Source organism: Neodiprion virginianus, chromosome 3 (assembly GCF_021901495.1).
Source record: "Neodiprion virginianus isolate iyNeoVirg1 chromosome 3, iyNeoVirg1.1, whole genome shotgun sequence".
In the NCBI taxonomy this organism is placed as follows: Eukaryota; Metazoa; Arthropoda; class Insecta; order Hymenoptera; family Diprionidae; genus Neodiprion; species Neodiprion virginianus.
This window is the reverse complement of record NC_060879.1, coordinates 8553679-8579176: the sequence shown is the minus strand read 5'-3', so window position 1 is coordinate 8579176 and position 25498 is coordinate 8553679. Positions and strand designations below refer to the sequence as shown.

General features: G+C 39.7%; 1 protein-coding gene across 16 annotated transcripts in view; it reads right to left on the bottom strand.

Moving 5' to 3' along the window:
• LOC124301442 (ras GTPase-activating protein raskol) overlaps window positions 1-25498 on the bottom strand; it is a 241148-nt gene that overhangs the window by 21826 nt on the left and 193824 nt on the right. For all 16 annotated transcript variants that reach the window (XM_046756480.1, XM_046756473.1, XM_046756477.1 and 13 more), the window contains one exon: window positions 7234-7328. In XM_046756480.1, coding sequence (XP_046612436.1) covers window positions 7234-7328 — 95 coding nt within the window. The remainder of the gene's footprint in view (window positions 1-7233; window positions 7329-25498) is intronic.

Genomic DNA, 25498 nt, shown 5'->3' with positions numbered 1-25498 from the left:
TCGGTGTTTTGAAAAAATCTTGGATATCAAATTTCCTCAAGTATCAAATCGTGTGATTTCCTTCTGGATTTCGAACGACGATAATAGATCATCCGCTTCACAAGTCCAAATTTTGTGTTCAGATTTGTAATCCGCGATCTTGTAAGCACACGATTTTCGAATTTCGAGTCAATCAGATTACTAATCATAGGTGAGAAAAAATTCATCAATATCCTACTGACCGCGACTTACGGCAGAGTTTGTATAATGCGCGCTGCACCAAAGAGAATCTTTGATCTTTTTCTCCTAGTAGTGCTGTTCGTGCTGTTATCGATTTCTCGCAAATAATTTGATTTTACAACATTACTCGGAATCGAATGAGTAATTATTACGCATATTTGAAATTGTCATGTTAAACCTTCGTCAAAATTGCGCAGAAAATGAAAACGCATTGAAAGTTTGAGGTTCTATTCAGGCTCTGAAGATGGGCAATTGCGTCCATTAACGGATTTTGAAACTAAGATAAGCCGTTGCGTTTTTGCCGGCATTAGAAAAAGAGCTTTACACTCCGAAAATCCCTGTCATACATTTGGTGCGATTGCATCGCATATCTATATTGTATACACTTGGTGGAAAACCTTGAGTCGAGGATGTTCGGGGGGGGGGGGGGGAATCACTCCCAAGGGACGAGAGGAATTTAAAAATGACCCTGAACAACGCGGTGTATGCGCAGGTATAAAGAACATGCCCGACATCCGGTTTTTCGGTTTCTAAAGAATAGCAGGGGAAAGGGGGGGCAAGAAGACATCTTTGCTTGTGGTCAAAGAACGTATGGATGCGTATAACCGCTGCATTGTCAAAACAACGATGACGAAGAAAACACGGGACACCATTTCGGGGCACTGGGGTGGGTATGAGAATTCGAAAGAAAAATATGTACCAGGAAATTTTTATTCGAAATTGGAATAGACTCCGTTTGAGCAAGTAATAGACAGTTTTCTTTTCTATATGTTCATTTTTCACAAATACTCATAAAGTTTAAATATTTTACAGGTATAACGCATCTTACAACCCGGGATTTCTTCGTGTTCAGTTTTTTGTCGTCGTTCAATAATGTCGCGGTAAGTTGATAGGACGGCAGAGATTGGCCAGTGCACTTCTGACGTTATTACAGCTACCGCTTGGCGCCATCTTTCAAACCACGCGAAAGGTATTATAGTTTCATTTCCGTACCATACGTTGCGTACCAGGATTTGCTGTACTCGTTTTGTTCATATGGAACTGGAGGTTCGACATTTCTTTTAGAATCTATTTCCATACCTTGGTAAAATGTTTGGAAATGAAAATAAGGGAAAAAAATGTAGATCGCTTTGAAACGAAACTAGAGAAACGAACTCAAAGAATTGGAAACAGCCGAGGAAAATGGAAAGAAAGTATAACGGCAAAGCTTCAGACATAAATTGGAATGTTCGGTTAGAAAAACACGCAAGGAAGAAGAACTAGTAAAAGAAAAAATCGATATCGCGGAGTAGCTGGCTTTATGATAATGTCGTCAAGACCCGTTTCCATTTCGCTGCAGAAATCGACAGAGTTCGTCCTCCTCGGAATGTAACGTAAGTACCTCTGATCGATTTCACGTCGTCATTGTTATTATAATCTTATCTCTCGTTCACACGGTTTTTAGGACGGGAGACTTTTCGGCCTCGAATTTTTCGTGCGCTCACCGTCGGTTGGACGGATGCTAACGATCCTTTGGGAGGAGGGTCCAAATCGACTCAAGAAAAACTAGTTTCAAATATATTCTTCCTTCTCCTGCTGCGGGAGTCAACGTCCACCCGAGAGACACCGGATAATAAATCGGCGTAATAAAAATAGTCCGGGGTCCGACGAGCCCGTTGCCTCAGTCCAGGGGGATAAATTATACAAAATGAACAACTGCGTGCCAAGGTGCATGGGAACAATTTGCTGCGACTTATTGTCATTTTGTACCAACCAGTAGTGAATTATCAAGAGACACGGAAGTGTCTCGCACCACGTATATTAGAAAAAATAAAAAAATTTCCCGAACGGAGTGTATTATTAATTAACAAAGATAAATATTTATATGTATAGTTTTTTTTCTGCGAAATTATTATTCACATTTGTACTTAATGAGATTTAATCGATAAATCGTGGCTGGTCTTTCATATATACGTGTAATTCTGAAAATTTATTTTACGTCAAGATTTCGAAAGTGCACTATAACCTCACAATGAACGTCAAGCGCAGTCTGCTTCATTTACTTTGTTTCCTATGTACGTCTTTATACCCAAGAGAGTGTACAGAAATCATTTATCTATCATTATCAATGAGTATCTACATTTTCCATACACATAACCTGACAGATATAACTATAATATACTTGGATCTGTTCGAGAAAGTTACGGGGATGCGCCGATTAGGTACATCCAGGTACGTCGCTTCAGCTCGGCATGCACCGTAGAGGCAAAATTTAGTCCAGAGCTCAAAGTTCGTACCAAATCGTACGTCGTAACATCGGTGCTGGTCAAAAGCCAAGAGTCTATAAAAATTGTAGAACGTCACGAGTGTGCAACATCGGCTGGTATTTTTACAGCAATACGTTTTGACATGAATTATGTGCGAAGTATCATCACTTTAGTATCTGGTTTTACAGGTGGATGCAAGCATGCTATTGCCTCTCTCACGTGGGTTCACCAAAGAAGCGTTTCGTGCGTTTGAACGGACGATAAAAATATCAGACCCAGTGGTGAAAAGTTTGTGAATGTAAGAAATAAATCAATAAAATGATGTTTACATCGTTTACATCGATTTTTTTTATCTATAATAATATTGCGACGTAAGAATGCAGCGAAAATGGCTTCGCTTTCTTGAACAATGATGCCTTCACTTTCGGGGTTATGAGGGCAAAATTGTTGATACAATCGAGATAATGAATAAGAAAGCATTTAAGGGGGTATTCTAGTGTAGAGGCATGAATTTGAGGTGTTTTTTGAAGTGCTATAAACAAAAAACAAAAAATATTTTTACCATCCATTTTTTATCAGGCGTTTATTATTATTTCACGATTTCAAAAAAAAAAAAAACAAGTCAAAAAATACAAAATTGAAAGTGCTATGAGTTGTTGAAGTGGGGGGTACAAAAAAAATGGCGCGCCAATGTTGTCACGATTGCAAGCATTTTCAAAATCAGAAAAAAAAAAAAGATTATTAATCTACATAAATGCAGCTATCGTACTAACTAAAAAAAAGTCGAAAAAAAATTTTTTTTTGCCCAATTACGGCTGTCCGAAAAAATAATACGTTTTTTTTGACTTTTTTGGACGTTTCTGAATTTTTTAAAAATAGTAAAAATTATTATTTCGTTATAATAATAGTTCGTGCGATAGAGACATGTATTGAGAAGATTCTCACCAAATTTCAAGTAAATCGGTTCAATAGAACTTGAGAAATCATGTCAACCGTTTTGAAAAATGTAGTTTTGAGAAAAACGCGTTTAAAGTTTCGAGTAAAATTCGTTCCAGCCGCGCCAGTATTGAAGACGTGTCACTAAAATAGCCATATCTCTGAAAATAATTGAAATTTTGACTTGTCCTTTTAAGGACACATTCTTGAAAGGTTAAGCTTTGAAAATATAAAAAAAAAAAAAATCGATTTTTTCAAATTTCTACACTAGAATACCCCCTTAAACGTGGTTTAAAACGTACGGGTGAAAAATTTGTGAAGTATATTTTACACGAAACAAGAGTTGCCTGTCAGATAATCGTTGAAAAAATTATTCTACTAATGAGTCCAATCGCCTGGCGGTTATTTTTAGCTTGACGCAAGAAAATTTGCACAATACAGAACAGCACGCTTTGTGGAATATATTTTCATTCGTCGATCACGAAGTAATATGCAATGCAACGATGTGATGAGACGTATGATTAGAGACCAAAATTAGACAAACCATGAGAATCCGGTATAAAAGAAAGTACAAGAAAATGATTCAGTTGAACTTCATGCAGGGTTTCAATTTTTTTTGATGTATAAAAAAAAAACATGTTGCTTTGACCAAAATTTAACTTGAACGACTACATGTGTCAGTTTTTGAATTGTTCTGCCACGAAGTTTCTTTTTTTTCGCCAATTTTCTTTTCAGCATATGAAGCTTGCAATTTTGCAGGATGTGTAGGAGTCGAAATCGTGTGTGGCCGGTTCTGAAGTCGAACGACGACAGAAGAAGGAATACGACGATCTATTCTGGGACGAATCTAGGGAGAAGCGAGTTGCTGCTCAGAAATGCAGGCTCGCTGCTCTCAGTCTCATAGTCTATGCCATCAATCTTGGAGGGCCTTGTATTTACCGTTTCGATGGGAAAAGAAGACCCTCGCATAACGCAATCGACGTGATTCATCCATTCATTCGTTCATTCACTTTCTCACTCACTCGCATCGCTGCGGAAGTTGCAAGATTATGATACCTTTGGGCGTGGATCAGTTGGCAGCAATGTCAAGTGCGTGAGGAGATTTAGAGGGGTGTTATACCAACCTAACCGAGGAAAAATCATGTTATAGTTGCGGCAATGGCAGCTATTTTCACGGGATAATAAACGCATATTATATTTATGTTGTTTCTTGCGCTAAACAATGATATGAATATTTTTATTAGGTATGAAATACTTTCTCAGGAAATACTTGTTATGCAAGTGTCTGCATACTCATAGTATAATCAATCACGTTGTTATGGTTTTTCCTCCTATTTATATGTGTAATAGTTCAACTACTATTCCACGAAATATCTACAACATTTATGTCTCATTATACAATGTTTTTCTACAGAATTATAAGTTTTCAGTACACCGCATTCGCTACGATAAATACGGAGTTAAAAATTTCGAGTATTGCGTTAAGATGTGGTTAGAGAAATTGAAAATACTATTCCGGGCTGGAAAATGCATAGTGCCTTTATGTTTATCTTCTTCAAATTATAAGCCCAATTATTATTTTTCGTTACAACAAATGCATTTACTTACGCATCTGTACGATTTTGAATTGGTTTTACGACGGAAAGGAACTTTATAAAACGCGAGCATGTTTTACGTATTTTCCATGCGTGTTTTCCGTACAAAAATTATTTGTTTCTGTAACGCTCGAATCAGTCTGTCAATGCGCGTACGCATGCGCTGTCGTAAAAAAATCTGCCATTACGCGAACCTAACCTCAATCTCGTGCTTCGTGAAAAACCGCGTAACATACTCTTGTTATGTAAATAATCGTGTACAACAAGGAGGCAACGGTCTTTTGGCTTCGCGTATTTGAAATATTCGACTTCGAATGTACGTTTTGTTTGAGGTATAATGGAAAAATTGATAACGGGGTTTGAAAACCACACGGCGACCGACAATCGATGTTCATCCGGTTTCGATAAGCTTCTACGAGCAGTTGAATTACGGTGAAAACCGCTGAACTTTAATGAGATTCAAAATCTTGACATCAACGGAACGAGGAATTATTGGGAAAAAACGTTATTTCGCAACATTAGGCTTGTCTGGAATTCGGTAGAACTCATTCGGTGATCCTAAAAAGTAGTCCTTTTTCAATGTTGCGTTGCCTTATCGTTGCTAACTTCAACTTTGTGAACTTTTTTACCTCCTTCGGTATTATTTCAATTTCTTAATATCACATAGATTAGTGAAACGACCTCTCATCGGATTATCCCGAGAAAATTTGCATTCGTTACGCAATACGTATAATAATACAAATAAAAAAGAAAAGGAAGGATACATCTACCAAAACACAGCAAGTTTCTCAAACTGGCTATTATCTTGAATTTAGTTTTGGATTATCTGTTTTATTTCACGCATACGCAGCGACACAAATACATACAACATGACGGAGAACGTAACACGTGAGAGATACATAACGTATATCGTAACGTATCATTGTCAAAGAATGCCGTTTGTCCTCGAGGAGCTGTTTCTCTTATTTCATATCGGAGAAACGGACGGTTTGAAACTCGACACTCCTGAAAATTATACCTTTCGCTCCATCGGCCGAAGGCAGGCGCCTTGTCAGCCTTAAATATACATGAAACGCTCCAAACAGTGAGACAGACACTCGCGGTGCAGTTGTTGCGGCTGGTTCAGGCCCGTTATACACAGTTTGAATTTCATTGATACGTTTCTAGCCCGGGGGCTTCGACAAACTTACGTTATAAGTCTCTGCAGTTGCGCGCTGCGGTGTCAAAAGCGCGTAAATCATTCGTAACGCAAGAGGAGCGAAGGGGAGGAGAAAGAGAGAGAGAGAAAAAAAAAAGAAAATTACCAGAACACAGCCCTATACGCATTAAATTCAGGCTTCCTATTACCCGTAGGCCAAGACTTCGTACTCAAACCAAACGTCGTAAAGGTTATCTTTATCGTCTTGGTTTTTTTCACGAGTTATTCTTTTCCGCTTTTCGTCTCCAAACTGGGGATCGTTTTTTCTACCGTGCATTCAGGACCATAATTTATACCTTTGCCCACTTTGTTTTACAATGATTAATCGAAAAATTGTAATACTGGATAATAGTGATCACATATAACGTAAACATATAGAACTAAGTAACGAATGTCATGTGTGCGAATGAATTTCAATGATTAATTTTGTAATCGATACGAGATTGGCGGAAACTTGAAAAAAGTTCTGAATTTTTATAAAACTTTAAAGGGAAACTTGTACAGATTTCGAGAGCATCGTTTCAGTTAAATTTCGAACAGCTAATATTATGCGATTGAGTACGTAACTTTGATGTCATTTTTTTTTCTTTTTTTGTTCCAAAATTTGATGAACAATAATGCGAGACTTTTTCAACCTTCAAAATTTATTCCAAAGATTTTGACAATGTCATAAGTTGAAATGTAGAAAAGTCAAAGTGTAGAAAGGCAGAGTATTATAGAAAATAGAAATAAACCCTTCCATGTTTTGGCTTGATATATTCTCATTCGTTCTGACACTTCTATACTTTAGTTTTCTTTACTTCACCTTGTTCATGCATTTTTTGATTGCATGATTGCATGATTCATTACATGATTGTAGCCATTCTACTTTTTGACTCCACCCTTGGTCAAGAAGTTTATCAACGAATACAAAAAAATTAAACCATTCAGCGTATATTTAGAATGCCACCACTGAAAATGTTCCCTTTCCCTGGAAATGACCTCTTTACGATACAGGTTGTTCGTAAAACCCGGTTGTTTATATTGACCATAGACTCACCACTATGCGGTTGGGGGTGACGTCAAGGGGTCGGGCACCAAGTACGGGTGTAGCTGGTGCGCTTCCTCGCCGGCAGGCTTTCTCGTAGGAGGTATCTGAAACGAGAAAACGAAAATTGCGATTTAGTCGAGATGTCGTGGAAGGATCCGATCGTACCTTCGTCTCACCCTGTTTAAATCATTTCGAAACAGACGTTTATCAGCAATTGGCTTACACACCGATTCTTGAAATGCAGCGGCTGCACGTGCAGCGGTTGCAAGAAACTCGAGACTTTTGTACATGTGAGAAGACCATTTAGGAGGTTGGTAATAGTAAACAGTGCCGAGGTTCTCAAATGGGGCTCAAGAGGGGCGTATTTAGAGGTCCATAACTCTACATTTTGACCGTTAGTCTACAGCCGTTCTGTCTCCGACCGGAAATAACAATATCGAAGTACAACTGTGGGCGTATACACATGTGTATGTTGTGCACGTATACGCATATGCCTATGTACGTTTCTTTGTTAACATGCCAGCAGGGCTCCTTCACCCTTCTCCAATTTTACCCTGTCACGATATTTCGCAAGAAAACGGTAATTCCCCATAAGTAACAACTTTTCCCGCAGTTGTTGTCCGACTTACATGGGTGCTACTCATGCTAGGCCGTTTCGTTTGGAAGCTATACATTTATTTCGCTCATACCTGAAAAACTTGTTTTGCTTGGTGTGAAGAAACGGAAAGTCCTCGCCGAAGCATACGTCTTATATCCGATTTTGAAGGATCGTTCGATGAATGCGAAGTTTTCCCATTTGCGTAAAATGGGGACGATCTGTTTTTTTTTTTTTTTTTTTTTGACTTCTTTTATCGTAACCACCCAGCCACATTTAATGATATGGACTTAATCCTGGAAGTATTTTGTAGAGAATTAATTTCTCAACTATGTGTCCTGTAAGCAAACGTCTTTAGCGGCCAAACTCTTGACTTTACGCCGAAAATTCAACGAAATCAATTTCTCTACAAAATGTTCCTAGAAACAAATCCCTATCATCAAATGCACCTGAGTGGTAACCATTAGAAAAATATGACATCTTTCCCATATCATTCGAATGGGAAAACTTCGAATTCTGAGAGCGGACATTCAAAACTGGATTATCGAGTATTTTTTTATTTTCTCTTCTTACGTGCAAGTTTTTCAGGCCGGAAGAAAGTAAAATGCTGCTTCCTAAAGAAACACCACAATACATGATATCATATCATGTGTATCGTATGAGATAAACGTACACATGCCACCATAAAAATACACCATGACAGACGTATACAATAAAAACACGCTTGTATGGAAATGCCTGGACTTTAATTTCGCAAAATAATGTAGTTTCAAATTGTTCCTAAATTTCAATCACGCTATGGTGACTGAATAATGATCTTAGCAAGGATCATTTTCCATCTTCTGAACCAGACGGAGATATTTAAGAATTAGGCCAGTTATATTTAACGATCGAATCTGTGAAATATTCAGACGGTGATGGATAAAAATATCGATCTTTGCCAGCTCGTTGGCATTTGTATGTGAATACCCGACACCATCGATTCTTTCAATAACAAGAATCCAACGCATATGAAAATATGAAAGTTCAAGAAATGAAGTACGACAATTATTCAAAGCGTTTAATTTATTGTTACATCTGCGAATCGTGAATTTTTATGTTATAGAAATCTGCGAGTGGGTTGTGCCTGCAATTAGTCAATTTATCGCAATGTGTCGAGAAAAATTACTCATGTGAATTGGGAATATAACGAAAAATGTTTGAAACAAATTTAACGAACAGGATGAAAAAATCTGTCGACATTTGTACCGTACTAAAATTTTTACATTTGTTCGTCGTATTCGTGAAATTTCCATACGAACTGCAAAATTTTATACTGTAAACATAATCGCTCAAAAAGTAAATTTGAATCAGTGCGAAATAACGAAACAGAAAATCCGAGGACAATAATTATGCCGAAAGAGGGAGACTCGGTTTGGACATAATAAACCCTACACGTTGGCTGAAGAGAGCCGTAAATTACGACGAGAGAAAAATCGACATCAATCAATCAGCAGTAACAGCAGCAGCGACGCCAGCAATGGGTTTCATTATTTCCACCGCTGCACCGTTCGATGAACACTGCCCAATATGCTGTCCACCATATGCACGTAGCTAGGTCGACTGCATTTGCATGACTGCACCTTTCGCCGAGAGCCCTTTGTAATTAAAAGAATTTTTTAACCATTTTAACTGCGGCATCTGCAGTAGCAGCGCTTCGTTGCCTTGTCGTCGGGAAACGTTGTACAACGTTGCACAAAGGGTAGGCATGGAATAAAACGCAGTAGTAATTATTGTTTGTCCAATTAGAATTTGCCGCCGTGCAGTTGACCTAGAAGTCTTGATCGCTGTTACTATCCAAAATGCAGGTAATGCACGGTTTAACGCTTTTCATTTCGTATTCATTGAACAGCTAGGCGGGACTTTCTATCTGGAGAACAATTCATCCATCTGCGTAATGTATGCATTTATATGCATAGTCCTGCAGGAGTCGAATACTAAAGAATTGATGTAAGACTGATTCTTCTAACATGAATAATAGACAGTTTAATAGTTCGCCATATAAAAATCAACGCGTTTTCGAAAATACTTATATATCGAACCTGCGAAACTCAATCTTGCAAAAAAAGAACAACCACTTAATAAACCCAAATCCCAAAATCCAGAAGAAAAATGTCTATAGATCCATTTGGAGAACTGTCTGCAAGAAGGAAATAACTGGTTTTCACGATTTTGAGTCGTGCACTTTGTTGTAGAGTCTTCTATTCTCTATTCCAGATCGGTAATGCTCAAATTTTCATACACTGTCAGAAAATTCGTGGTATCAACAATAGTCCATACCGATTAGTATAAGATTAAACATCATCAGTGTAAATCGTTCGATTCTTGACACCAAGTGGTCGTAAAGTGAACACCAACATGGTGTGGAGTTCTACAGAATATTGTCGGTATTTCATTTAACACCGCATTTCTAACAGTGTAAAAAAAAGGGATTTAATACATACTCGAAATTGTGCCAATTCTTACTATGTGTCACGTGCAAAGAAGAGAAATTAATAGCACTTCAAATGGGTATTTCTAGCAACTGTTCAGTACGAAGTGTGGACGAGTTCAATGCTGAGGATGAACCAGTTCATGCCATCGTGAAGTATTCACATGCAATTGGGTTCATCGAGAAGACAGCTAGGCAGCTAGTCAGTCGGAGAGCGAATATACATAAATGATTGTTAACGCAGGATACAGTCGACGCTTCGCAAGCTACATGCCTCTGCCTCGTATTGTATCAAGTCCTTCCACACATGGGGGTTCGGACCGTCGAATTTATCGCTCTATTATGGGCTACCCCTCAGATGGGGTGAGCCAAAAGTGCCACTAATGCGACGACTATTAGCACGCGCGATTATATTATAAATGACGTTGAGCCGTGAAGTCTAGCACGGACAAAAAAAAAAAAAGCACGGGACAACAAGGCGACGTCATTCCGACTGGTTATTCAGATGCGTACGGTTGCTCATGGGCGAAAAAAAAATGCGTTCGATCTTTCCTATCGCATTTTTCATCACTCAGGCACCGTTTCAAGGTGAACGACTTTCCAAGTACACCGATTCATTACTATACTGTTCAAGAAAATAAATGCAGTTGATTGAAATTGTGCAAATCGTACGAGTGGTTGAGTGAATCGTGCACCACTGCTTTGCTAATGAGAATATCAAAATCGGGGATGGTTGTTTCGCGACACAGAGACCGACGTCAACACCGGCAACGCCCTTTTACTGTTTATCATGCCCACATGCATTCGACATTATATTCCAGTGCAGGGATGAGTAGCCGTGTAACCAGCAGCAGCAGCAGGCGTGAGTTCCGTCATTTTGAATATGATTTCGGTGTGTCACGACTGACTCGTACGTTACTTCATGTCACATGCGAGCCCGCAGTGACAGAGGGATTTGAAGCTATTGAAAAAAGTCATCGGATCGTAACTGATTTAAGGATTCTGTAGAAGAACCATCCCACAATTCATCTCCAGTTCCATGGCGACAGCGACTTCCGGATGAAATGGCTCTGACGTAAATACTTGCAGAATATTCGGTCATACTGCGGCAGGGAAAGAGGATAAGCGTTTCAGGCAAATGGGTGGGGAGGAATGGGACAATAATTTTCCGCGATTAATATTTGGAGAGAAAGAGAACAGCTGCTGCACACATTCAGATGGTGTGGCTCACAAAAACTCTAGCAATTTATTTTTCGTTTTCATTCTGAACGACCGATTTGACCCAAACAATCAAGCACGTCATCCGCTCGTAACGCAATTCATAACACATGGGCTCGAATTTCCCAAGTGAGCAACTGGTTCTTCATGGTGGTCCTGCCAGAGTCCGGAGGGCAAATTTGAGACCCTGCCGTTACATTATCCGCGGTAAATTCCGTAGGAGTCCTCGACTCGCTCTGAGATTCACTCGATTGGAAGGAACACAAAGTGCCTCGTACTTGCTCTGAGGTACTCAGGCGAGCCTGCGAATGAACGCTTGAAAAATACTGAAGAGGTAAAAAAATACGCCCCTCGTACCTGATATTTCACGTTTCATTAATCGATCCGTGATTGCTGACGTATTTCCAGTAGGTGAAACGATCGAATCTGGTTTTAATCTTTGATCCGCGAACGTGGAAAACCGAACGTACTTCCAACCCAGAACTGGTGGTGTCAAGTATATACAGAACACCACAATTAGGTTGATGACATTTTAGCTCTAATCAATAGTCGCGTGTTAACCCACGGCTCAGATGTCGTAATTCAAGATAGACAACCGGTTGCCCGGTGAAACCGGAACCATTGCTGGTAGTAGCTGACTAATAAGCGATGGATTTAAACCTGGGAGGCAACGTTGTTGCATGCGTTAGTTTAATCGGGTTAGAATCAGCTTATCAATGTCAAGATCGCTTGACTTGTTTCATATCCGAATCATTACTACCAAGGGTAATTAGAGCGGCGTGGTGCCTGCAATTTAAAATCGACCGACAGACACGCAACGGTGGACAGGATGGCAGATGCCAGAACTCACCTCCTCTACTCCCACTTCAAAAGGGTAGAAACAGTGGATAAAATCGCGATCACACGTGTATCCACAGCTTGCTACCGTTTGACGTTTGCTTAGCTTGCGGTGGCAGGTGCTGCCAATATCGCTTTGGAGTGAACTGCCACTCAAATTGACTTCGAGGCAATGGTAATGACAATGGCAATAACGAACGCAATAACGCAAGAATTCAACAGACACATTATAATTACGTGCAACTCAGATAACGGCTGAAACCGGAGTCTTCTGGTACCTTGCACTCCCTTGATCCATCCGTCCGTATGTCTACGCCGGTAATTATTTTCTCCGTTTTAATTCCGCTGATTGACAAGACTGCAGTCTCTCATCTTCTTTCTTTTTCTCTTTCACAATTAGTGAGTGACGCTGCAGAGAACGGAGATCAACGCAACCGTGCGCATACATGCATGTGTGACGTTCGTGATACCACGACTTTGTTCTTCTCTCATCAATGGCTCCTCTTGTATCTTTCACTGCTGTTGCAACTCACAGGCGTGGCCTTTTGGAATTCCATTGCGTTACATTCGTGTAAATACGAGATATCAAAATTTACTTTACCATTCTGCAAAATACATTCAACTTTTACGCTGTTTTCCCTGCGAATGGTCAATCGGTTTTGGGAGCGAGTAAACAAAACGGTTCTTTGTAAAACGCATTAACGAAACCTCAGAGCGTTGACACTAACAATTGAACGCAATCACAATGAAAGCGGCTGTTAAGTGAGGAATGCATTCGAATCAACGAACCGATCAACCGATTCTTCGAAGTCCGTTCCAATCGAACCATGCCGATTTTTCAAACCTTAAATATTAACTTTTACCAATAAGTATTTGTTTCTTAGATATGCAGGTCAGTGAAAAAACGTCAATATGTTTACGTTTCGGTCCGGGTATGGGCCCTCCTCAGAACCAATTTTTTTTAATGGTGGTGTGAGAATTTTTTGACAAGAAAGGACGGACGTTGAAATTGTAACGATGAATTTCAACGTCCGTCGTTCCTTGCCAGTAAATGTGATCCAAGATTCTAACTTGGGAGTTCCGTATTGCACTGTATAATTGTAATGTAGCAGTGTATTTTAAAATTTTATTCTGTAAGTATGTTTCATCGTCATGTCCACATTAAGTTTTATCATTCAAAAAATTCTCGCATCAGATTATTAAAAAAAATTCGTTCTGAGGAGGGTTCCCACCCGGGCCGAAACGTAAACAAATTGACGTTTTTTCACTGACCTTCATATGTAAGAAACAAATACTTATTCGTCATTATTGAGGTCAAAACAATCATATTCATTAACGTTTACACTAAAAAAATTGGTCACTTCAAAATATACTTACACTAAATTTTCAAGAGTTTAGGAATTTTTCATGGAATTTTATTTTACGGATTTCATGGGTGCTTGAGAATACTCCATGAGATGTTATCCAGACTTTAGAAAAGATTACAGATTAGTTCAAAGTGTTCACGGAATATCACCGCGTTTCAAAAGATGCAAAGATATACTTCGTAAAATTTCATGGGTGAATATTTCATGGAATGTTCCTTGAATTTGAAGGGAGCACACATGCCATATCAGAATTTAATGTGAATCCAAAATGACTTCGTAAATTTTTTTAATATTTCATATGCATGTACGTGGCGTGGCAGGGATCGATATTCTTCTAGTAGTGTAATTAATGTTTTACGCTTGGTTAAAAGAAACGATGTAAAGAATCATTACTTGCGTAACATTCTCGAGTATGAAATCATCAACAAACCAAAACACAACATCATTAAAAGAATACTGAAAACTTGAAAGTACGTTTACAAATCCAAAATATTTCAACACTACCACTTAGTTGGAAAAAATATTCTTGGTGCTTTTTCCCACCATAATCTTTTCCGATCAACCAAAGAGATCACAAGATTCAAACTCCCATGATACCTTTACAGCTATATCTGTAACCATAAGAGGCAGCTTAGAAAAAATTCTGAAAATAACACGATTGTTCCATGAGAGGCTAACCGACTAACTGTTGAAACAGAAGTATGCCGCTGGTAGGGCTTTTTGGGAGACTCGAGTCCTTCAAAAATACACCCTTAATCGATTACAAGCAGGAGGAATAGTCAGTCTAGTATCGCCTGCTTATATTTATGTATCCAGCACACAAGCAATGCTCTGTTACTTCGACTGTATTAGATGAGTGTAGGCTGCAGGAATAGGAAGTATTTTTATTTCAGGTTTCCCAACGTCAAGATCCAGTGTTACGTTACTGCAGCTGTTTGAAATACGTACCACGCCGCTCGCTGCAGCGAGGCGACCGCATCGAGGTGCTCCTGAGATGAGTGCTACAGAAGTAAATGGAGTCTGCCTGACGCCTATACATATACACACGCGTACAACATACATATATGTATGCCTACTTCATCCGCACAAGAGCATTTCAATCCATCATCCTCTGCATAATCAACATCTTGAACATATGCTCCGATTCCAACTAGTATAAGATACATATTAAATGAGCAATTAATCCTACTCGGTCATGGCGATAATCGCTTATCGGCCAGTCTGAGCGCACAGTTCACCCTTTTTTCATGCTCATATTGTTGTATAACCATCGGCGTAAAACAGCATACGAAATCATTTCGTCACGCTGGCAGGCATTAGGCAATCGTGAATGAAGATGCAGTCACTCCTCCAGCAGCATCCGACACTCCATAGTCCAAACAAAAAGTCTATTGATCCTAAGCCGCTGGAACGGTGTTTTTGTTATCATTTGTATTGTAATTTTTCTGCGGCGAAATGGTGTATGAGGCATTGGTGACGAAATGCCTCAGGGGTCCCACGTGGTTTTACGTCATGTCTCTTTCTTGTTTGCCTTTGTTTCTGGTATCGTTACAGCGCATGCATATTTTCAATCCAGTTATTGACTCACAATCAACGGCTACAAATCATACTGAAAGCCATCTCTCGTGGTGTTCTCTTTCGGAATAATTGACTCTAAGTATTTACCGAAGAATCTGGCTATTGAAGAATGTTCTGAATCGTTCAGTAAGCCACCAGGAGTTCAAATTCGAAATCATACTAATGATTAACGAACAATTCGCACATGACATTAACCCAATTCCCCTCACATACTTTGAAAAAATGGAAGTGCTACTTGGTGTTTTGACCATTTGGAGTTTGGATCCTTAGCACGAATGAAATTCGACGTATTTTGCTGCCCGGGAAACGGGTAAAGGATCTCATTAATGTTTCACTTCAATCTGATTCCTGCATCCTGAAGTTTGTTGGATTGCACAAATTTTTGTCAGGAGTAATCACTGCAATGGAGGATTTCTTTATCAACGTTTCGTAGTATCTGTGTCCATTCAGATGATATTAGAAGTTTAACCTTTTACAGCCTCTAGGAGTACAATCACCGTATGTGCCAGTCATGACAGGGCGTTACAGTTCTGTAATCATCGCATATAAAGGCCTGCACCCCTTCTTTTTATCCGTTTTCATCCCTTTTCATCCAGAGGCGACCGGAGGGCGACTGAAATGAGCTGCCAGTGGCGATGGCGACGGTGCGTCGCGTCGCTGGCATCAGTCTTTCGAGGATGAAAGTTACTTTTTTGCCGTTTGTTTATGGTCGTGTGAAGTGGCGTACACAGAGAGACAGGCATGTTGCGGGCCCGTGGCTGAAAGAGCACCTCTGCATGCACTGCAGCTTTGGCCAAAGCCCGAGTCCTCGCTTTTATGTTAGACGTGGGGCTTGCGGTGAACGCCACGCCGCCTTTGTACCCGTATTTGCATAATTCGGTACAGCTTATTAGCCACGAGAGGAAGAGAAGGCAAGGGAAGGGACTGGACCGGATGTCGTGAAACGAAACTAACCCGCCCGACTCATCCCAACGATCCACAAATTCCCGTCCCGTAGAGAGCTTAAAATTTACATCCACCCGGATTTCGTTTGCTACGGGAGGGTAAGTGGGTGCTGGATAGGTATTCTTAGTCCTCGAAACACACGCATGTGTTCCACACCATGTTGCGTTAATGCGTCTGAATAAGTCAGAGCAAAAACCAACATTCTCAGTATCCGTTTTCTCCCCTCCCGTATCTTATTCACCTCCAGTACAGATCCTTTTTATACTAACGAACTGAGAGGTTAAGTCGCCATTTTTTGCACAGTCAATTTTCTCTGGACCTTTCTCTGTTGTCAACTGGGTAACTTATTGTTTTTTGACTTCTGGGACATTCTTTAGAACTTCGAGAAGGAAAACTGGGAGGGGGAGCAGAATCCCAGCAGCGGTTTCCTACGCAGTCTGGCAGACGATGAAAGTGCTTCGGTTGACAAAGAAAGCCCCACATAAGCCACGTTGAGGATACATCAGGCGTACAGTCCAATAAAAAAATGAGTAGAACAAAAATGATGATGATATCAGAGTTTTAAAGAGTTTAGATTATTCGACTGAAGATTAGTTGATTGGCCAAAAGAAATAGTTCAGTTGTGTTTATTATTCATTCACTTGCAATGAGTCAGGGATTTTTTCGTTTGTAAGTGGATTTTCCAGAAACTTCCTGCAATGAATATTCAAAATTATTAACATGTTCTTCCACGAATATTAAGTTTATCAATTACAACGCAATCAGTATTTGGCATAATACGACGTTTTCGTAATTAACTAAGGAATTACAAAGACATTATCTACAACAACATAAATGAGGTAAAATTTGATAAAACCGGTCAAAAAACATGCTCAGATTGTTAATATCAAAAATGTACAGCAAGAACGTGACTGATCTAGTATTACTATTAAATATGCTTTTTCGGTTCGAATTCATAGAATTTGGAATTTTTTTGTTGTAGAGGCGATATTGTGTGGATGAAATTCAGTTCGAATCACTTTACTCGTCATTTGCGATATTTCGGTTGAAAAACTTTTCTTTCAGACTGTAAACCCGGTGCATCCTTAACCTTCAATAAGTTTTACTGTCATCCGTACGTTTAGCTTACTAACTTTCTTCAGTTGTGTAAATCTATACTTGTACATGCCTACTTACATCGTTGGCAAAGAAATTATCGAGAAGAAAGTGTGCCTATCGTACCAACGTGTGACACATATCCTAAGGAATGGATCTAATAAAAGATATCAACAGAGCAATGACTGCACGCGGCGAATAACCCGGCGTCGACGACGACGAAATGGGCAAGGCAGGGAACACGAACATCCAAAGTATGCTGCAGTGATAATTAGAAGAGGAAGAGAGAAAGGAGGGAAAAACCGGATACATCTCGCTCTACTCCCATGAGTCACATGAGTTTGGAGGGGAAACCAACGTTTCCACGAATAAGTTTACGTATGAAACTTTTGCATGATGCAGAATATCATTTCGGACTAATGCTTGTGTATTACACACTAGAATATAGCCCACTCACTTCTGTGATAAAAATTTATCAAGGCGTGATTGAAAAATGCAACCCATCTATTTTGTTAACTTCATCTGATTGCTCCAAAACAGGAACGAAACGAAGTTTTACGGGATTTTGTGTAATACAAAGAAAAATAGACTTCTACATTCATCTGAATTTCACGTCTCACAAGGAATAATCGTCAGCCAGCTGTCTCAGATATTTATAGAAATTTTCATACACCGATTATAGTTCTCAGTCGTCAGAGTTGGAATTCACCTCGCTTAAGGTTTTAGAAATTATTCACATTCTTCCACACAATTTGCCATGCAAATTGTGGGCCGCCTCTTGCTCAGTTTAAGCCGAAGAATGTGATAATATCGGCATACAAAGAAAAAGAGAAAAGTACTAAAATGTATTGTTACATAACAGCAACGTTTCATTTACGTCTGCGAAAGAAGAATCGACTCGTCAAAGAGGTCTGGAAATAAGATTTGAGGAAGAAACGAGCTGCTGTTAAAATATCGGGAAGTCCAGTTCTTTTCAGTCTATGTCTATGCCGTAACTCTTGTATGCATCTAGGCAAGTACGTATATATGTACACAGTTAGCTATAATTAGCTTCTCAACTGCACGCAGGTATCACTCGATGTATAGAAAGTAGAAATCGGGTATAGCGCAACCAGAATAATTCGGAGTCAGCTACCCAGGAAACGAAATTGTGCCTACGCCAGACAGTCATTTTACTGCTTCCGAAATTCACATACCAATTATACGTATCTATAGTTACGAGAGTAGCGATATGCAGCGGCAATATCCACGCAGGCTTCGTAACAATATTAATAATAACAACGAGAAACGGGCGCTGTAGTGCTGTTAACGTAATCATGCAAGTAGGAATTCGGCAAGAACAAAGCTGCGTTCCAGCCTTAATTAAACCCGGGTATAATACGTGTTTTCATTATGTGGGACTCCGAGGTGGGTTCAAAGAGATATTCAGTCATGCGATGTAGGATAGAGAAGATACATTTCGTATGTAAGCCTGTGGGATGAGCGAAGCGACGATGAGGGAGGATCTAAAAATATACGTAAATCATCATCATCGCCATTGGGATTGTGCGGTTCGAGGCGTTGAAACCTTGCGGAAACAGATCGGGAAACTTATAGAATTCGTGTTACGTAGGGTTACACATATGCACGTTGTATATATAATGCGAAAGCGAAATTAGAATTAACTCCAATTTCCAGCAATTTAGCAATGAAGTAATTTCAGCAACACGTTGCACGATGGGAATATGAATGTTGGGTCTATTTCTACGCGGAAGTGCGTTATGGTCACGTAATTCAATATCGTGCCAAGTTTGATATTATTCAACAACAAGCGAACGCGATAAAGGAGGACCGACGTTATCTGAATGCTGCACTGAATCACCGCTGTCTTCTTTGCCTTCGACTTGTGTATTTCCCTGTATCTCTTCATGCAGGTGTTTGCATCATTGCACGCACTCGCCGGCATTTTGCTCAAAGTCATCAACGCCCATCTGCCGCGAAGCCTGCCTACACAATCATGGTGTGAGACTAGATAATAATACGAATGACAAATCGAGTGGGAGGCACTAGCAAAGGTCATTTCGCGATGCTATGATGACCACCTAATATTACATTTTGTTATTCTGATACAGAGGAAGAAAAAACACGAAAACCCAAACAAAAGAACTGAATGACACACAATGTAAATTTTCTGAAGTGACTGTAGTAAATGTTTGATAAACTTCGAGGTATGAATACTTGGTTACATTGGTCAAATGTTCAGTGAATTGCTTTTATTTATGATGTATGATTTATGCGATGGATACGAGTATCAAGGACTTCTTGATCATTTCAACCATTAGTTCAATTCACGAGTTGCATTAACTTTACGACGAGTGATGGTCAAATCAACTAGTTCGCTAAATTATTGGTTGGCATATGTGCATTATACTTGGTGAAATAAATCTTCACAGTTAGTACCAGTGTCAAAGTGTAGGCTTGCGGACCAATTCCAGCGGTAGCATCAACGCATCATGATCTCTGGATGTCATGCAAAATCATCATACGTGCCCGAAATCCCCTTCGCGAGAAGAATAGAAAAAAACGGGTTTTGCCAATACTAATCGTGTGTTGGGTCAGAGTAGCCTGCAACTCCTGGCTACGCACCCCATGGACTTTGATCAATTACAATACCCGAGTAAATGCGCAATGTATAAACCTGCATATAATAACGAGTATTAGGCGAACTGGCAGCATTCAAGGGCCCATTGTGCACTGTACGTAGAGATCAGCTTAATGCCCCCGCGATTATACTAATAGGCAATAGATCGCTGAACGAGCAGTCACAGTAGACGTGGTTTACTTTTTTGGATCCTCTCCCTTCGCTCAATCTCGTTCCCTGTGATCGCGTTTTTTCATCATCTTTCGTAGGGCACAAAAAAGGGGTCAGAGGTCAGTGGAACGGCGCCGGGCACCAAGCAAATATAAGATCAGACTCGCGGCGTAACGTTCGCTCCAATGCTACAGATACGCGATGCTGCGTGCACTGAAAGAATGCGTTTTAGCCCGTGGCTTTTGAGTCTGGTCTCAAAAAGTCTCGAAGTCTTATGCATGAAACAAAGCAGGCACAAAAGATGAACTTTAGAGATGACATTCTATTATACATATGATAATCGAGTTGAACTTTGTGAATTTGGTTTAAACCTGCATATGAGAAGAAAATTGACGACATCAACTGTAAGAACATCCATAGAATAAACGAAGATAGACATGGAAATTTTCTTTACTGATGAAAAGATTCGACCAGTCACACAGGTACATTACAAACTATACTATCTATGGATTAAGGAAGACAAAAACATGTCGTCTCTCAGAATGTCTGTCAGAAACTCAAAGATCCTAATAGCTAAAATTAAACCATCGTTCAAGTATTTGGTACAATTACGAAATCCGAGTCATGTTTGTGGAGAAAAAAAAAAACGCTAATCAGTACACTTCAATGCTGCAAGTGTAACATGCTGTAAGGATTATTGCTAATCGCTAAGCCAGGGGTTGTTGGTAACCCTGATCCTTTTATTCAACTAACTATTTTCTGAATTCGTATTCTTCTCGTCGTTTGTCAAAGTCAGCTGGCACTAAGTGCGCCTAAATAGGTTACGGTGAACCGCAGTGAAGTTGGTTGCGTAGATTGTGAGTAAAAGTAATGCGCGTATGTATGCACTGGGCTTATCATAAACTACGAGTAGGTACCTGGTTCGATATAGGTAGTGTTGGTAACGGGGCAAAACGTACGACTTGCGGCGAGAGAACAAGCACCAGCACAATTACGATGCCTGAGTATCGGTGACTCCATCGTCAGCGAGAGGCACAGAGTGCCGTAGGCAAAAAATGCCGTTCACTTCAGGCCAAGATGTCGGCTGATTCAGAACCCGTTGAGTCAGCTTCTTAGCCAGCCACTATCACCGGCACCAGCAGCTCCTTTACACACTCACGTGTTCGAGACGGAGTTAAGTTGCTTGTTTCACCTATGTTTCCTACTGTGCATTTATGATCTTTCTGCACTGCTTTGAGTATATCGTAATCGTTGGTCTCACCCTCTTGGAATTCTAAACGTATTATCGCAGTTAAGCGGCTATTAGAGAAACCGTTGTTGTTCAAAAATTCGGGACCCTTTTCTTTTACCCTGCACTACGTTAACCAACAAAAAAGTCATTGTGCTTGTACCGGACATATTGAAAGTGAAAACAAATATTTTCTATAATTTGACTCCGGTTGCGAGTACGCTTATCTTTCGTCTAACGAGAAAGTTGACTGCTTGTGGTCAGTTGAGGTTACGATTTAGCCGCGGGCCGGATGTTTTTATTTCGAATAGCATTTTTCATACTCAGAAGCATATTACGAAAACTATTCAAGACGCTGTAATCGATGGACAGAAGTTATAAAAATATTAAAAGACGACTTTTGTCCTACGTTCAATATCAATTTCTATATTGAAAAAATAGTTTCTCAGCTGAATTTCAAAAACTCCCGTCAGGATCGTAAGCATTTAGACGAGGGAGGTCTATTCCCACTATCCGTCCGCTGAATTCGGATAAATTATCATGGAATTGGCCCTGATTGAACGTGACGATGTGAGATATTCATTGACTCAAGGTTGAACGTTCTTAATTGTACAAGGCCTGCGAGTCTAGAATCTCTTAGACTGACGTTGTGTTAATAGCGTAATTTTTTTACCTTCATTTTTCATTCCATCTATAGTACAAAGTATCAAACATCTCGATAGTCAAATTAAGCCTATGATAAATCATAGGACCATATTGTAGGATTCATTAGCCACGGCGATTTAGCTAGTATATCATAAAATAAAAACACATGTACGTCGTTCGTCATATAAACTGCTGCAACACGATTTAGCAACAAAACAAATTTCCGATGCATTTGCTTGCCTCGAATAAATTTAGTCGCATAACAATACAGACATACGTGCTTGTATGCATAAATCCACAGTATTCAAGCATTGCAAGGTATAGTATGTTATTTAATTCTCTTGTTTTGCTGAGCAATTAAAAATGGTGAGCTCGCTATTGCATATGTTTAATTCCTGTATGAATATCCGACAAATTTTCTCGGCAGGCGGTAAAAAAAACGTGACGTTCTTTTCATCCTTTTTGAATCATAAACGTTTATGTAGTAAATAGACAGATACTGTATTCGCACACCACGCAAAAATTTACACCGTTACGCGAGCAGATTGCTGTATTTAAGGGGTCCCATCTATCTGGATGGGTTCAAAATATCGATTTTTATGCACTTTCTGAAAGGTTTTATGTCTTAAGAATATTCCCTGTGAATTTCTACATACATATGTAGGCATTGCTACAGGGGACCATAGCATTGATGACTAAAGGTAAAATTGAAAATATTCACTTATACTCTTTACCTTCAAAACAATTGCAGAACCACAGTAAAATCTTTGAGCGCGTTTTTCTCGAAACACTGTTTTCGAAACTAATGGACACGATATCTCGAGAACCGCTCGATAGATCCATTTCAAATTTACACGAAATACGCGTAGGCACACTCGGAAATCGTTGACAATCATACTTTTCTAAAAACGGCGAAATTTTTTATAAATTTTTCGTACTTAAATTTCAGTTGGTCGTCATTGAATGAAAAAAGAAAGAAAAAATACAAAAAAAACAAACTGGCGACCGGCAACGACTAGAGAACACGATAAAAAAACATTATTTTTCCAGCGGCTGTTGTGTTTTTGTTTGTTGAAGTTTTGTTATAAATATGTATGTACACTTAACCAAAAATAAATCAGTTCATTTCCTCCCATAGGTTGTGAGCAAAAAAACACCAAAGCTTGACTCTTTTTTCGAGCCGCCAGGTACCCTCCTAATTCGGTGGAGTAGAATATTGGTTAAACAATGGTATCGAGTAAGTAGTTAGCACTAAATGACAAATGCGAATTTTCTATGTACAATAGACCGGAATGGAATGCTGCAGCAATGCGTGCACCAAAGTGCGAAATGAAAAGAAACGGGTATTGAACGACAAGTGAACGAGTCTGTTTCGCAATGGGTATGTAGTAGGAATGGTTAGGCAGTGAATACATTTTGAAAAAGGCGTTATTCTAAACTCGGTATTGTAAAAAACCGCACGAAGTGTGTTTTCTGCTTGGAGCAGTTTTGAAAAGTCGAATCAATCAGCTTTTCGATTACGCACCAACAAGAGAGAAGCCGCAAGGAATCAGTTTTCTCTTATTCGTTTTCATTTTCTATTTTTCCGTTCTTCTAGTCTTGCGGTTCATTGTTCTAGCGCAAAATGAGCCCACCGCTCATCTTTGTTCATGAGGTCGAGTCAAGTTGACTCTACCGTTTTGATCGATGCTACGACTTCAACGGTTCAATGAAAGTAGGAGTCACAAACACAAACAAAGGACGCACATTTGACAGGCTCATGTACATTCTATTCAATGTGTTCTGAAAATATGCCAGTTCGTTTCAAAGGTGACTAACCCTTCCTCAAAATGGTGCTGATTTCGAAGTATTAAGAATGAGCAAAAAAATAAAAATAAATAAAAAATTATCAGTACCAAGAAGTTCGTTTGTCAGCTTAAATTAAATTTAGTTTCAGGTGTATTTTTTTCATGTGAAAACCGAATATCCATCCGTACCGTATACGAAAGATAAGCTGAAAGCTGTCCCCAACCTTCACGTGCCGTCAGATATCCTGCTTAGAATGACATCGTGGTCATAAAAATGGTCTCAATTGTAAATGCGTATCGAGTAAGTCGATAACCACAAATCACGGTTTGCGGGCTTTACGAGCACCCAGCACATCGGAGACCGAAAGATAGAGAGAGAGAGAGGGGAAGAGAAGGAGAGGCTTAGCACGCGTATCGGACATCTGACGAGATTTTTCCACAACGAGTCTGCACCACCACAAACATGTGTACGTGCATTTTAATCGGCAAAAGAATCTTCGCAGCGTTTGCAGCTACCGAGGTACATACATGCATGGCAGATAAATCCGACCGTGCGATGTGCCCACAGGCAATCCGATCACGAGGGAGAAGATGCACCATAAGTTTCGAGGAAGGTCGGAGGAGCAGAGCGTATTTAACCTGCACCTTTACTTGGCCCTGGACCTATAGCCACGATACCAACACCTGGAAGCGAGCGCAGGTGGAAGCTGGTGCAAGTAGGTCCCTAAAATCGTCGAGTAGAGTACTACCAACTATCACCACGAATACTACGACCGCAACAGTCCAACGGCCAGACGCTCCAATGATCGTTAAATCTCTACAACTATCACTGAACCCATCGTCGATATGCAGATACACGATTAATACCATGAAAACAACGATACGGAGTTGGAAGATGCTTGGTCAGTACTTTTGTCACATTGTAATATCAGTGGTAATAAATAAACAAGAAATCCAATGATAATGAATTGGTTAGGTTCGGTTATCCAGATACCTAATTGCTATAATTCCTTGAGGATGATCTTAATCATCGTCCGAATCAGAAGTCGGATTCTTTCTTATAATTTGACAAAGAATAGAAAACTTCAAAGATAATGGTCACATGACACTTAAGCACCTTGTACATATAATTCCCCGGCATACATTCTATGAATCAATCTAATCTATTCCAAAAATTATGAAATTCTATATTCAACACGCGATTTGTGGATGATGCTCCGAAACGGGTCACTTGAGTTGACGGAGTGCTGCACCGAGAGAAATTGAGTAATAATGCACTGAAATTGGGTCGAACAATGCTTATCACTTTCATAGAACGTGGCTCGGGTACTGTTTTGTTTTTGTTTTTTTGTTTTTTTTACGGGCAAGTTGTTCGCCGCCCATGAAGAAAAACGGAGTTTTGTTTAAAATTAGTTAACAGCTGCGACGCATGGCATCGAATGCAACGGGTGTATGCAAAACATCCTGCACCATTGTTCTCAGCTGTTCGTATGACCCGCTTATTGCTGATGCCCCGACCAGCCGAGCGGCACGAGAAGTGAGGCGTATTCGATCACCGTTATTGATTGCGTAAACGAGCTGATGACGATTAATTGGAGCCTCGTCTTCATTCGGAGGAGAGATAAAAGGGAAAGAAGCGAAGGAAATACTTGGAACGTAATACTCTGGTGCGTAACTAGATCAAATTAACTGTTTATCGGCTTTAGCTTTTTGGTGGT